Below are 13,638 nucleotides of genomic sequence, written 5' to 3'. Positions count from 1 at the left end.
GACCCAACCCTGCTTAGCTTCCGAGATCAGACATCAGGCTTGTTCAGGGTGGCACGGCCGTAGACCATGGGCCGTGGCTCCACTGGGGTGCGAACTCAAGCCCTTCTGTGTGTAAAGCAGATGTGCTAACCGCTACACTATGGAACCACGTCCCAGCCGTCTGTGTTTTAACAAACCTTTTGGTCATTCCGATGCTGGCTATAGTTCAATAGTTAACCCTGGCTAGTCCTTAGAATCACCTAGAACACTTTAAACACTATGAGTATCTGATCAAATGAACCAGAGATTATGATTTATTTCATTTAGTCTGTTTGGCTTGGACTCTGGGCTTCTATAAAGCATCCCAGGTGATTCTTATGTCTAGCCAGAGCCAAGAACCAGTGCTGTAGCTTGAGCACCACTAGTCCAGAACACTGACTTCAAACTGAGCTCTACAAAGCTCGGGAATTCTGGAAAAATTCCCTGAGACTGCTAAAGAAGGAGCAGGCAGAGTCCGGCCCAGCAGGGCTTTTGACCCCAGAAGTTAAACAGTCACATGCCCAGATGGGGCTAGACAGGTAAGTGTCCTGAGGAGGGTAGACCAGGTGTGAGGCAAGAGGGGTGCGGTGGGGACTTGGGAGCTGGGGCTGAGTGGTCACCAATTGCTCCATTCCAGACAGTTTTTGCCATATCAGGTTGTGGTCAGGACCACCAGGTCGTCCTAGTTTTCAAGAAGTTTATTTTTTAAGAGACATCAGAAATACACTTTTAACTAAGGCAATCAAGAAATTTTTTTTTCTCTCTCTCTGTCCTTTTTTTTTTTAGTACTACAACATGAAGGCTAAACATAAAGATTGGATTTGGTCCTTGGGCAGCTGTTTCTTGAGCTTCAGCTCTGCTGCAGGTGTCTCGTCCACCTCGTGGGACCAGCGGGCCAGCCGGGCAAGCCCTTCTCAGGGTGATGACAGCAGCTCCACGTGTATGGCACATTTTTATCTGAACACTGTTGCTCCTCAGTTCCAGGTATATAGTTGGCACTTATTAAGTTACTATTGAATGAATAAATCCTCATAGCAGTCCCGTGAGCTGAAGACTATTATACCCGTATTACAGATGAGAAATTTGGGGCTTGCTATAATTGTGGTGTGACCCCACCCCCCTCCGACAATCACAGAGCAAATAACAGAGTCAGGATTCAAACCCAAGATCCGTCACATAGGGACTGCTAGGAAGAGCAAATACAATTGTAGCTTTGGGGATAATTGGTACCAAGTATACGAGCGATACAAGTAGTATTTATGATGTGAACTGCATTTAAAGAAGATGGAACACTTGGTGACTCATTGAAGCCAGAGGGGCATTCCTTCATTCTAGAGCTGCAAAATGTTTTTGTATGGTTGCTGCAGTGCTTGTTGTGAATCTGAGGAAAGCAGGCATCAGTGTGGTGAGTGGCAATGTGGGGGCTCGGCTCTAGATATCTGAAGGGAAAGCTTCCCATCTCTCATACCCACCTCTCTCCGTCTGAGCTGGAGATGAAACTACTGCTTTATTCAGAGGCTTGGGATGCGGAGCAGTGGCAAGGCCGGGACCCCTGGAAAGCCCTTTAATTTAAGAACCTTCACTGATTATATTATCTAGAGGAAACATGGGAAGCTAAATTGGAGGAGACGGCTGGGAAATGCATTACGGAACATTAAACAATAGCTGATCAACATCAGACACAAGCAAATGGCCCATAATCTACTGCCGAGAACGTGATTGGTTCCCTAGTCAGGGGAGCACAGGGCTAGACATCAGGTCCTATAGGCCACAAAATGTCTGCTTTTGGTCACATCCCAGCAGGCAACTAGAGAAGATTCCAGCACCCGAACAGAATTCACATTCTTCTACATGACTCAGTAGGACTGGATTTGGATCTTCTCACCACCTGGTCTCTGAGACCTTGACCCAAACATCATCTAGAGAGTTCCTGCCTGCCTGAGAAATCCCGTGCTGGCAGAGGGAAGCCATATGTGTCTGTGTGGGTACAGGGCAGACTGGCTCACAATGCCTGAAGAGAATGTCTGTGGAGTGGTATCCCCTTGACTCTAGAAAGGCCTCATCCACCAAAATACCTTGGTTGAAGCTCATCTTACTGGAGTATACATTGGCTTAGAACTTTACCCCCTGTTAAAATACAAATACTTTCAAAGGAAAGGTAAACCAGTATCTGGGCAAGTCGTGCACACTTCAGTACAGTCATCTTCAATATTTTGCTAAGAGCTTTGGGCATTGATATCCTAAGGAGATGGTAGGAGGAAATGGAGAATAAAAAATTTAGTAATAACTATATATGGTGTCAGATGGGCACTAGTCTTACTGGAGTGATCACTTCAAAGTTATATTAATGTCTAATCACTATGTTGTACATCTGAAACTAATATATTTATGTCAACTATAATTGAAAAGAAAAATTTCAATTTATGTCAAGAAGGAATGAAGAATTTTTAAATAGAATCTAGCGCCGAGTTTTCAGAGGACAGAAGTGTAGGCTACCAGATTATAATAGCTAATATCATTATTTATCCATGGTCATAAGTAGATTTGGTCTACACTGGTGAAAGCCCCAGACTTACAGTCGGAGGGCAGAATTCCAGCCTTTAGCTTTCCCACAAACCAGCTCTGTGATCTTGGGAAAGTCACTTAACCTTTCTGAACCTCTATTTCCTCATTTGAACAGTGGGAGTGATGCCCATCCAATCCCAGGGATGTCGTGAGAATTACATAAATTGAAGTGTGTGGAAGGTCTGCCTATCTATAAACATTACTGTCCTTGGGTCTGTGCCAGCACATTCTAGAAACTGAACAACTACTGAGCTACATCTGTGAATGAATATTGGAGATGAGTCAATCCACGGACCTACACTGAGCCCGGCCAGGGCCAGCCAAACCCAGACTAGCTCAGCTAATCCTTAGTAGACCCACAAACATATGAACTTCAGTAATGAGTGATTGTTTTTTAAGCCATTGAATGTAAGGGCAGTTTATTACCCAGCAATGGTTAAAACGACATACCAAAGTTTGGGTTTCTGACATTTAAAATTTTAGGGTCATGTTCAGTAGAAGTTATTTTAAAATGTATATGACATTTATCTGCCTTCTTAAGCAAAATAAAGTGAACACAATTCAGTCTTTACTGGGTCATTCCTGCTCATCATAGTGAAGCCAGGTAATGTGCTACAAGTCAATGATGCCCTCAGGGGTTACACACAGAACACAAAAATAACCCCAGTGCGCTATTCCCTAGTATACTATTCCCTAACTCTTTATTTATTTACTTTTGTAACCAATTTTATCAGCTGTCTTTTGCTGCTGTTATTGTCATTGTGTATTTTTTTCCTCTCTTTAATTCCCTTCCCCCACCCTAGCCCCCAGCTTCCACCTCTGACCTATGAATGTTGTGTTTCCCCTTAAGAAGTGGATCTCTGAAGCTGGGGCAGCTCTGGAGGTGCACCCGGGGCCTGGCTCATGGGGGAGGGGCCTGGCGCACGGTGGGGGTGGGGCTGGCGCATGGGGTGGGGGGGTGGGAGGGGGCCTATATATATATAGTGCACCCAGGCATAGCCAGGATGTACTTTCTACCAAGCAGACGTGCCCAATCTGCACTATGCGACCACCGCCCCCCAATTGTGTGTTTCTTAAGCAGCAGCCCCCTCCCTCCCCAAATCTAATGTGCTACAGCTAATTCAGCACCCTTCAAGAAACCTGCTATCTAAGCCTGCTAGAATGGTATCCAAAGGAAAAGGTGATGGGGTTGGAGCAAGGGCCTGAGATTGTTTTTCTGTGTATCAAATGCACGTGCTTTAGTGCTCAGATTTCTATCATCAATTTTGGCCTCTCTGATGCTTTTTTGCTTCCCTTCCTGGTTCTCCTCTGGGACCTGATAGTGGAGGTAGCCAGGTAATGAGCATCTGATCCAGGCAGCTAGTGCTGTGTCTGGTGTTGCTGGAATACTGTCTTTCCTGGAGAGAGTGGAGGTAAGAACCAGCCTACAGGTTTGTAAGAGCTCTTCCCATCACAGCCCCTCTCCAGAGAATTTAGCATGTGCTGCCTGTGCTGCCTTTAGTTCAACAGCGAATGACCACGTGTCCCCCCAGAGTCCCACTTGTCTCTGTGTCCCCTGTAGCACTTGATGCAATGCCAGGCACGCAGTAAGCATTTACTAAGGTATGGTGGGTGGAATGAAAAGATCTTCCTAGTGGCCCTCGTTTCTGTGTGCACAGGGAATGTCTTCTTCAGAAGAGTAAGAATCTATAAGTTTCTGAATATAGAATATTTCACATCACCTAGTTGGAAAATACTTTCAAAGGATTGAAGTTCTCCTGTATCAAGAAACAGTTCCCATTTCGGGGCATAAGTTTATTTCTAAAGAGTGCTATCAGGAAACCCTGGCAACTGAATGAAGAGGACAAAGCCAAGTGACTCTACAGGACGCAGATATTTTTTGGTCTGTTGAGCTGTCACCTTAGTGATTCCCCCCTAGCCCTACCTCACTGTTTCACCACATGTCTAAAGACCACAGTCCCAACCAGAAGATCTGGACCTAGCAACTCATGAGGAAGTGCCTACGGATGTGGGGGCTAGCTGTTCTACGTCCCCCCACCCCCGCTTCACTCTGCACCCCAGAGGCTGGCCCCCATGACGGCATCATCCAGAAGCTTCCCTGCCTGGGCTTTAGGTTGGGTTTGGCCAACGGGAGGCACTGCCAAGAGGAAGTTGGCCTGGAGGACAGAGAGATGGGGTTACTGCTTCTCTACTTTCTCCCTGCTTTGGGGCCCTCTGGGATCCAAGCTCCTGCTCGCCGCCCCTCCTCCAATGTCCCAAATCATCTTGGGATCCATTTCCCCGTTTCCTCCTCTTGCCTTTTCAAGCACAAAGGAGGTGGAGGCTTCCGGTGGTTGCTAATTTCTCAACATCCCTTTTTGGTTCTCTTAACCCCACCTGCACCTCTGAAAGTGGTCCCTTCATTCAAGTCTTTTTATCAGAACCATCGGAGTTGCTTCTTTTTCCTGCTGTTATCCTGACTGATACGATCTGCTCAAAATCTCACCTAAGAGATGTCTAAGCTGTGCCAGGGCTCTCTCTAGGACAAGGAGTTCAAAGAAAATCAGAGGTTTTTTTTCTCTCTAGCTTTCAGAACTCATTAGCCATTTTGGCTCTATCTAAATTTAGTGGTACAAATAATGGCAAACCTCAATCTACAGAAGAGAAAGGTTTTTATTCCTTCATTTACTATGTGCCAGACACTGTTCTGACCCTGGGGAAATATTGATGCTTAGAGTCTAACACCACATCCCTCTCAGAAGTCAGAGAGCCCGCTAGAGGCAGGGCTAGGACCAGAAGACTAAGTTTCCTTAAGTTCTGAGCCTTCAGCAGATTTTCCAGGAATCTACGGCCCAAACGAGGTTAAGAACCACCAAGTTAGACTAAATTAACTACCAAGCTTCCCCCCTTGAATAGCGAAATAATGGCCCACTCACTCCCAGAAGAAACTTGGTGCTCTCAACTTGAACTTGTGGGGAGTATGCTGGCATACACACCCTTGGGTGGCAGCACCCACCTTTCCCACCCCTCTTCCCCACACACACAACATTCCCCACAAACCTCCTTCAGTTCCTCACACTTTTACAATTAGCCCCACGCCCTTCTCTTAGTCCTTCCCTCGAGGCCCACACTGGCGGCTCATAATGTTGACGAGCCGTTTTTATGAATGGACAGAGGTCCAGGACCGGATTCAGAGATGCGCCCTCTCTCAGAGACTGTGTTTCCAGCAAAGGCAATGAGGGTGAAATTTCTGCCTTAAATTAACATATTTATGAGGTTCATGTTTATACTATGAGGAGCATGACTAAAATTGCCATTTCTGGGGAGAGCTAGGGGTGACTTGGGTGAACTAAGGGAGGGCTGCAAGGGGACAGGAAGCCAAGCCTGGGGTCTGCATGCCTCCCTCGAGCCCCCGGAAACATTTAACTTTCCTCAGAAAGGCCGAACTAGGCCATGCTGGTAACCCAATACTTCCCCACTCTGGGTCAGACAGGACAAGGGCAACAGCCTGGTGCCCTCAGGAAAGGTTGCCAGGCTGGCAGGGAAAGCCCCCTTCTCTTCATCTCCCGGTGCTATGCCCGGCAGACACCCAGCTCCAGGCCTGGCTGTCACTCTGGAGCTCCCTCCACTTCTCCCCAGAAATCCTCCCAGTACCTCTGGCTGCTTTATCTGAGGCCGAAGAGAAGTTCCACCCCAGGGACAAAGCACAACAGGAAAGCGGACAGAGCTGGAGAAAGGGAAGACTTAGTCCTGAGTCTGCACCAGAGAATCAAGGGGGCTCCCTTCTCCTTCGGTGGGGTGGGGTGGGGCTGGCAGCCAGCTATCACTGCCGGAGCCCAGCCGAGCCGGGGCAGAGGCCTGTTCACTCCATGTCTCCTTTGAGTCAAGCCCCCTTCGGAAGGGGCCAGGGATGTATTTATAGAAACGTCTGGGCTCACTTCTCTCTCACTTGCACTTCTCTCCATCTCTTTTAAGTTCCCCACAATTCCCAACCAAAATGAAATCATGCAGCAATGAGAAGTGCGGGGAGATCCTTTTTTAAAAAGGGTCTCTGGCTTGGAGCAGCTGCACGGAGGCCATTTGAAACAAAGACAGAAGGGGCTTCCAAGACTAGCTCGGGTGACAGGAAGCTACTGGGGTGTCCGTCTCCCTTCCAGCTCCCTCCACCAAGAGTAGAATGGGAAAAATATCAGGACATAATGTAAAACAATCTTCCTTCCTCCCCCTGCCCCCAATAGATGGAAGAGAGGAAAGTTGTGGTCATCATTTACCTGCTGAAATTGGGAGGACACTGTTGATGAAAGTAGGCTGAGACACAATAAAGCGGAAGAAAAGCTGAAGATAAACTCCCAAAGTCATTGGATTCAGGACAACCATGCTGCCTGGGGTCTGGAAAGTATCAAGTTCTCAGCAGCTTTGCCTCCAAGCTGCCGTGGAGCTTTGCTTATCTCTGCTTTTGTCTTCACCGCTGCTGTTTGTCTCTCTCTCTCTCAATCTCTCTCTCTCTCTCTCACATACACACACACACACAATCTCTCTCTCTCTCTCTCTCTCTCTCTCCTCTCTCTCTCTCCTCTCTCTCTCCATCTCCTTTCCCTATGTCTTTACCAAGAAAGAATGCCAACCATTTCCATTAAACCTTCTCTCTACTTCACAGGGTTATATTTATCTCAAGCACTGGATCAAATGCCCACATTAAAATTAAGATGTCAGAATTTTCTTTTTTGGAGACTGTAGTAAGTGGCTATTGAAGAGGTGATGAAAAGGCAGCCAAGTTTCAATGCTCACGAGAAGCAGCCCTTAATGGCAGATAGATTTCCCAATTGATTATCCACCAGCATCTACCTGCTCGGGACTGAGGTGTCCTGCCTCATCACAGAATCAACTCTCCTGATTCACATTGAATTTCTGTGGGGACAAATCCTTCTGCTGTCAGTCAGTGACATTTTTACCCACTGGGTAACAAATGTAAAGTTGACCTTGGATTTTTTTTTTCTTTAATCATCCAATAAAAAGTGTGTGTGTGTGGAGGGGGGTGTTCTATTTTCCATGAAAAACAGTTTTTTCCATGAAAGAGTGTTTATTCTCTCTCTAGAAGCTGCTAACTTTATCCCATGCAAAGCAAGATAAATGAAAAGAGTCAATAGATTGGAAAGTGAATGATTATTTTATCAAACTATATTTGGAGAAATAGCATCATTTACTTCTTCTTTGGTTAGACAAAATTCTTTAAATAAAAAGTATTGCATCCTTAAGTGAATACCTTTTATGAGTTTACAAAGCCTGCTATAGAGATTCTTAGATTACTAAAATAATTAAAATAATAATTCACAGACTTGTCCATTTGCTTTAACTTACATAACATACTCCTAGTGCCTCATGGCTTAATTCATAAATGGCTTGGTAGTGACTGGACGCGGATCCAGTAACTGACCCTCACTCTGGGGGGAGGTGGAGTTGGGTGAAGGCGAGACACAAGGCGAAATTCCACAGCTCCAGCACCGGATGGGCTTGGCTCCCAGCTCCGCTGTGACAGTGGACAAATTATTTGCTCTCTCCAAGCCTCAGTTTTTCTATCATAAAATGGAGGCACGTTCCCTTTAAAGATTGGTTGGAAAGGTTAAATAAGGTAACATGAGATGAATCATACATTAATTAAAATTTGTGTCAAGACAGCAAAAATGAAACCTACAGAGCCATGGTAAATGGGGTGAAAAGATGGCCAGCAGAAACCTCTCTCATCCCGGTATGCGTATGCCACTCTGCCCAGCAAGAGGTGGAATCTATTTCCCCTCCTGGCCTTATTGGCTTTGACTAATAGAATGTGACTAAAGCACCAGTATGCCCTTAACAGGCTGGGCATCTTCTGCTTTTGCCTTTACTTGGAAGCCAACTGCCACATAAAAAAGGTCTATACTATTGAATAGGCCACAGGGTGGGGGAAGCAGCCAGCCCCCAGATATCTGACCGTCTCAGATGAGGCACTAGACATGAGAGTTTGGCCAGTTTGGATCATCTGTACTCATCCAGGTGTCCAGATGGTGGCAGTCACAAAAGTGATCCCAGACAAGACCAGCTGAAGAACTGCCAAGGTGAACTCAGCCCAAATTACGGATTCATGAGCAAATAAAATGGCTGTTGGTTCTGCTTTCAGCATCCTAAAGCCACTAGGTTGTAGGATGATTTATTACACAGCAATGGCTAACTGATACAGGATTCATAAGAAAAGCTTTTGAAAGCATAAAGAATATACTTGGCTTACATTCAGAATTAACAGTACAGTTTAAAGAGAGATATCTCCATTTAAATGCTCCCAAGATGTTTAATGGAAGAAAGATTGTTGGCTAAACCCAACCAGGAAATTGCCAGGATTGCTCTTGTTGACTCTTGAAACCTACAGCCCCAGCGGTGGGGTTTTGGTGGCTTGGAGAAAGGTGTAGTCTATCTGCGAAGAAGGTAACTTGAGTAATTTGGTGCCAGAATCTGAACTTCCACTATCCAGTTCAGATTCCTCCTCTGAGCAGCCAGAGTGATCTATTTCTTCTCTCAGCATACAGATTTCACCACAGACCACGAAGCTGGCACAAATTATATCAATTTGTCCTGCTTGTGACACCTGCCGGTATTGTTTTAGAACTACTTCTAAACCACTTTGTGTTACTATTTTAACCCGTGTTAACATACCCCAAGATGGGGGGCTGTTCCATAGCTCTGTGACCCCCATGACCCCTAGGATAGTCCCTGTCACCTAATAACAGAACCTCAACAAAGTCAGTTCCATTTGATCAAATCACACCATTGTAGGATGAAAAGAAAAGAAACTAGGAAAAGTAGCATAATTTTATGCTCCAGCCACAATGAGCAACTTGCATTTCCCAGAATCCCTTTGTGCCTTTGCACATACCGCTGGCTGGCTTTGGTGAATAAAGTGAGAGAGTGGGGGGCTGCAGACAGACCGCCACCCTGAGTTAGGGTGTACACATTCAGGCCACTGGGGGATGAGTGACTGCTGATTAAAGTTACCACAGGAATCACTACCCTCTGAAGAGGCTCCAGCACAGAGGTATTCATAGGGCCCCAACACTTATTAAACAGCTTTTTATAAATTTCCATTTCCCATGTACCATCCATTTTATGAGCCTATGTCTTATGAGGCTACCCTAAGTGCCCAAGGCAGAAATTATCATCTTTTCTTCAAACCCTCTTGGAAGGGCTCTGAATCTTTCAGAATCTATTAACACAGGCTATGACACTTTTCCAGAAGGAAATCATAGGAGAGTTATAAAAGGCTTCCACCAATAAATCCAGTCGAAGTTAGAGCTTTCCTTCTCAGGCCTTGTAGGTGGGAGTGTATACTAAAGAATAATCTGGGGGTACCCATTGACACTTAACTTGTACATGCCATTTCACCCAGAAATTCTACAGAAATACACACTCAGCTGCCCAGTGGTTTAGGTGCAAGGATGTTCATGATGACAGCTTCATATTTGAAACAGCCTAATTCTCCATGAATATGAGATTGGTTGTATAAATCACAGAACCTCCATTCAAACATTATAGTCGTGACAAAGAATAAAGTATTCTCTGCAACAAATGATACTAGAAAAATTGATCTTCCATATACAAAACAAATAAAAATGAACCTTAACACTTACCTTGCCCCACATATAAAAATTAGCTCAAAGTAGATCATAGACATAAATGTAAGAGCTAAAAGTATTAAACTTCTAAAAGAAAATAGAAGAAAATCTTATTGACTTTGAATTAGGCAAAGATTTCTCTTTTTAAATTAAAAAAAATTTTAAATAAAAGTTACATATATTTAAATAAAAATTACATATACAAAACATGATGTTTTGATATAAATACATTGTGAAATAATTACTAGAATCAAGCTAATTAATATACCCATTACTCCATATAGTTATCCTTTTTTGTAGTGATCATTTAAGAACTAATCTAGAAATTTTCGAGTATACAATATAGTATTAACTATAGTCCCTGTGCTGTACATTAGATCTCTAGATCTTATTCATCTTGCATAACTTAAACTTTGTACTCTTTGATCAATATCTTCCCATTTCCCCTAATCCCTAACCCCTGGTAACCATCATTTTACTATCTGCTTCTATAAAAAAATTTCTTTTTTTTTAATTCCTTAAATAGGACCCCAAAAAGCACAAACCATAAAAAAATGTTAAATTTCAATTCATCAAAATTTTAAAACTCCTGCTGTTCGAAAGATAATGTTAAGTTGAAAAAACAAGCCAAAGACTGGGAGCAAATATTTGCAAAAGTTATATAATAAAGGACTTGTAACATATAAAGAACTTTTACAATTCAATAATAATAAAACAATCTAATTAAAATAACTGGGCAAAAAGTGTAAATATATACATCACCAAAGCAGATACAGGAATGATAAATAAGCACACGAAAAGATACTCAACATCCTTAGTCATCAGGAAAATGCAAATTAAAACCATGACGAATTACCACCACATACTACTCAAACGGCTAAAATGTAAAAGACTGACGATTCCAAGTGTTAAAACTAGAAACAACCCAAATAATGGCCATCGATCACTGAATGCATAAACATATTGTGTTCAGTGCAATACTACTCAGCAGTAAAATGTAATAAACGACTGAAATAAGTAAATTGGTTGACTCTCAAATGCAATATGCCGAGGCCAACACAAAAGACTATGTACTGTATCATTCCATTTACATGGCATTCTGGAAAAGGCAGAACTATAGAGACGGAGAACAACGGTCTCCATGGTTTCCAGGGGTTAGGCTTGTAAGAGAGCTGACTGCAAAGGAAACTTTTGGCGGCGACGGGAATGTTCTGAGTTTTGACTGGAATGCTTGTTTGCTTTGTCAAAACTCATTGAACTATACTGTTAAAAGGGTGAGTTTTATTCTATGTAAGTTTTCCCTCAATAAACCTGACTTTAAAAAAAATAAGAAAAAGATATTTCGCATTTATGCACTGATGTGGAAAGTTGTCCATGGAATATGGTTGAGTGAAATTGGAAAGTTGCGGTGCATCTAATCAAACATATGAGCAAACAAGCAAATTTGTTTATCAATTATTTATATGTGCAAACAGAAAGATCTAGAATGATGTACACTACACACTTGGGGATGGAAGTACGTGCGATGATAAGGGAGGAAGAAAGGAAACTTTCCTTTTAAATCTTACACATACGTGTACTTTGGAAATGTTTACAATGAATATTTAATTTGCGATTTAAAAACAGAAGGATTTTTTAAAATAAAATAAAATTATTGGCAACCTTAGGAGTAAAGAAGGAGGAAGAAAGGGAAAAAGGCATCTTTCCTGCACGTCTGAGGTCCAACAAAGTACCTGCCAACATGCTGTGAGGCGCAGATAAACCATTTTGGGTTGGTCTTGGCAGAGAACAGAGCTGAGCCTGGTCTTTCTGGCCCAGAATTAACATGATTCATTTTATGCAGCTGTATCAGCAGGAGGGAGACAACACTGGGCAGCTGAGAAGCCCTGGGAAAGTCCCTCCTAATGGCTCCCTGTCCCATCGGCTCAACCTTAAATCAGAGCCAGAAGTGATGGAGCCTCACAATGCAAAGGAAAAATCCAACAGAAAAGCAGAAGAACTAAAGTCTAATGAGACTAATCAGACTCACTCAGACATTGAGCATGCAGTTCCATCTCCAGGGCAGGGAGCTTGGTTATCCTCACTTTCAGGGATGAAATTTGCACTGGACTGGCCTTGAGCCACCTGGATGCAATCACAGTAATGACAATAACTTACCCAGTACAGTTGGAGGTACACACATTCTAAGAAATACTGTTTTTTAAAAAGCAGAAGAGGTCACCTGGAGAATCCCTGCTTATTTTATGAAAATTATATTGGAAATTTACAACATATATTAGTATAGCAAAGCCACTGCGAAATCCAGCAGTAAAGAAACCCATTTACTTTGCTTTTACCCCTAAAAGTATTTGACCCCAAAACCCATTTTTATTTAATTTCTATTTTTTATTACTCCTTTTTTTCTTATCTATGTTTTATGCAATAAACATGTTAATGGTATGCTAAACAGATAATTATTATGTAGGGCTTTAATTTTTATAAAATTCTTTTTATCCTTTTTTTTTTCTTTTGGTGTTCACAAGGGAGGCAGTGGAACTAGACTTAAAATTTTCATTTTACAGATGAGAAAACTGAGGCTTGTGTGAGGTTCCAGGGTTAGCAGTAGAGATCCTGGGCATTGTGTGACAGGCAGAGTGATTGCTGGCAAGACTGAACCTGAACCCTCTGGGTGGCCGAATGACACATGGAGCCACATGCCAGCAGTGCTCCCAGGCCTCTGGGTTAGACTGGTTCCCTGGGAGACATCAATAACCTTTACCTGAACATGGACTCAGAAATACTGTGAGTCCAAGAATCTTTCAGCTCTGAAAATGCAAAACCACATTCTTGGGAGGGAGACTGGAAAGTCACAGATTGTATGACAGGAAGTCAGGGAGGGCTGGATCCTTCACAGGAGTTCCCAGAATGATTTATGACAACCAAGGATCAGTGGTTCTTGAACTGGAACCCGTAGGAAGGGAAAACATCCTGAATCCTGAGCAAAGCCAGTTTTCTGATGTTACTTAATTCAAGAATCATAGAAATAAATGAGCTCAAAATAATTGTTAAGCCACCGAAGGGCATAACGAATCTCAGCACCACTCTCACAGGTGGGGTGGGAGTTTGCCTCAGATTTCCCCCAGGGTGAACCCAGAAAACTTAGTTAACATTCACTTCATTCTCTTCTGGCCAGTCCAAATGTATGTTCCTAGTTTACTGTTTACTGTTTGTATTTGCCATGTAGTCGCTGCAAGATTTTATTTTGATATATTTATTGGCAGAATATTACTACCACCACCTGCATTGCCTCCCTGCTACCTCAACCCTACTGCCCCACTCAATCGTCCCCACCCTCATTCCTCCTGGAGACAATGATCCCCCTTGTATTCTAAGAGACTGGATGGAGTGAAGAGGAAGACTCACCTCACAATTTGACTTGGCCCAAAGTCAAGACAAA

General features: G+C 43.3%; 1 protein-coding gene across 2 annotated transcripts in view; it reads right to left on the bottom strand.

The window, feature by feature from the left end:
* COLQ (collagen like tail subunit of asymmetric acetylcholinesterase) overlaps window positions 1-12,271 on the bottom strand; it is a 58,911-nt gene extending 46,640 nt beyond the window's left edge. The window contains exon 1 of one of the 2 annotated variants that reach the window (XM_039837090.1): window positions 12,232-12,271. In XM_039837090.1, coding sequence (XP_039693024.1) covers window positions 12,232-12,256 — 25 coding nt within the window. In that variant the 5' untranslated portion in view covers window positions 12,257-12,271. Of the gene's footprint in view, window positions 1-6,833; window positions 7,041-12,231 lie in introns of those variants that run through there. The other variant, XM_039837087.1, reaches the window with a different exon arrangement.
* Window positions 12,272-13,638: the final 1,367 nt, after the last annotated feature.

This window comes from Pteropus medius, unplaced genomic scaffold, assembly GCF_902729225.1.
Source record: "Pteropus medius unplaced genomic scaffold, Ma_sr-lr_union100, whole genome shotgun sequence".
NCBI lineage: Eukaryota > Metazoa > Chordata > Mammalia > Chiroptera > Pteropodidae > Pteropus > Pteropus medius.
Note: the sequence above shows the minus strand (reverse complement) of the source record. Positions and strands in the feature narration are given on the sequence as shown.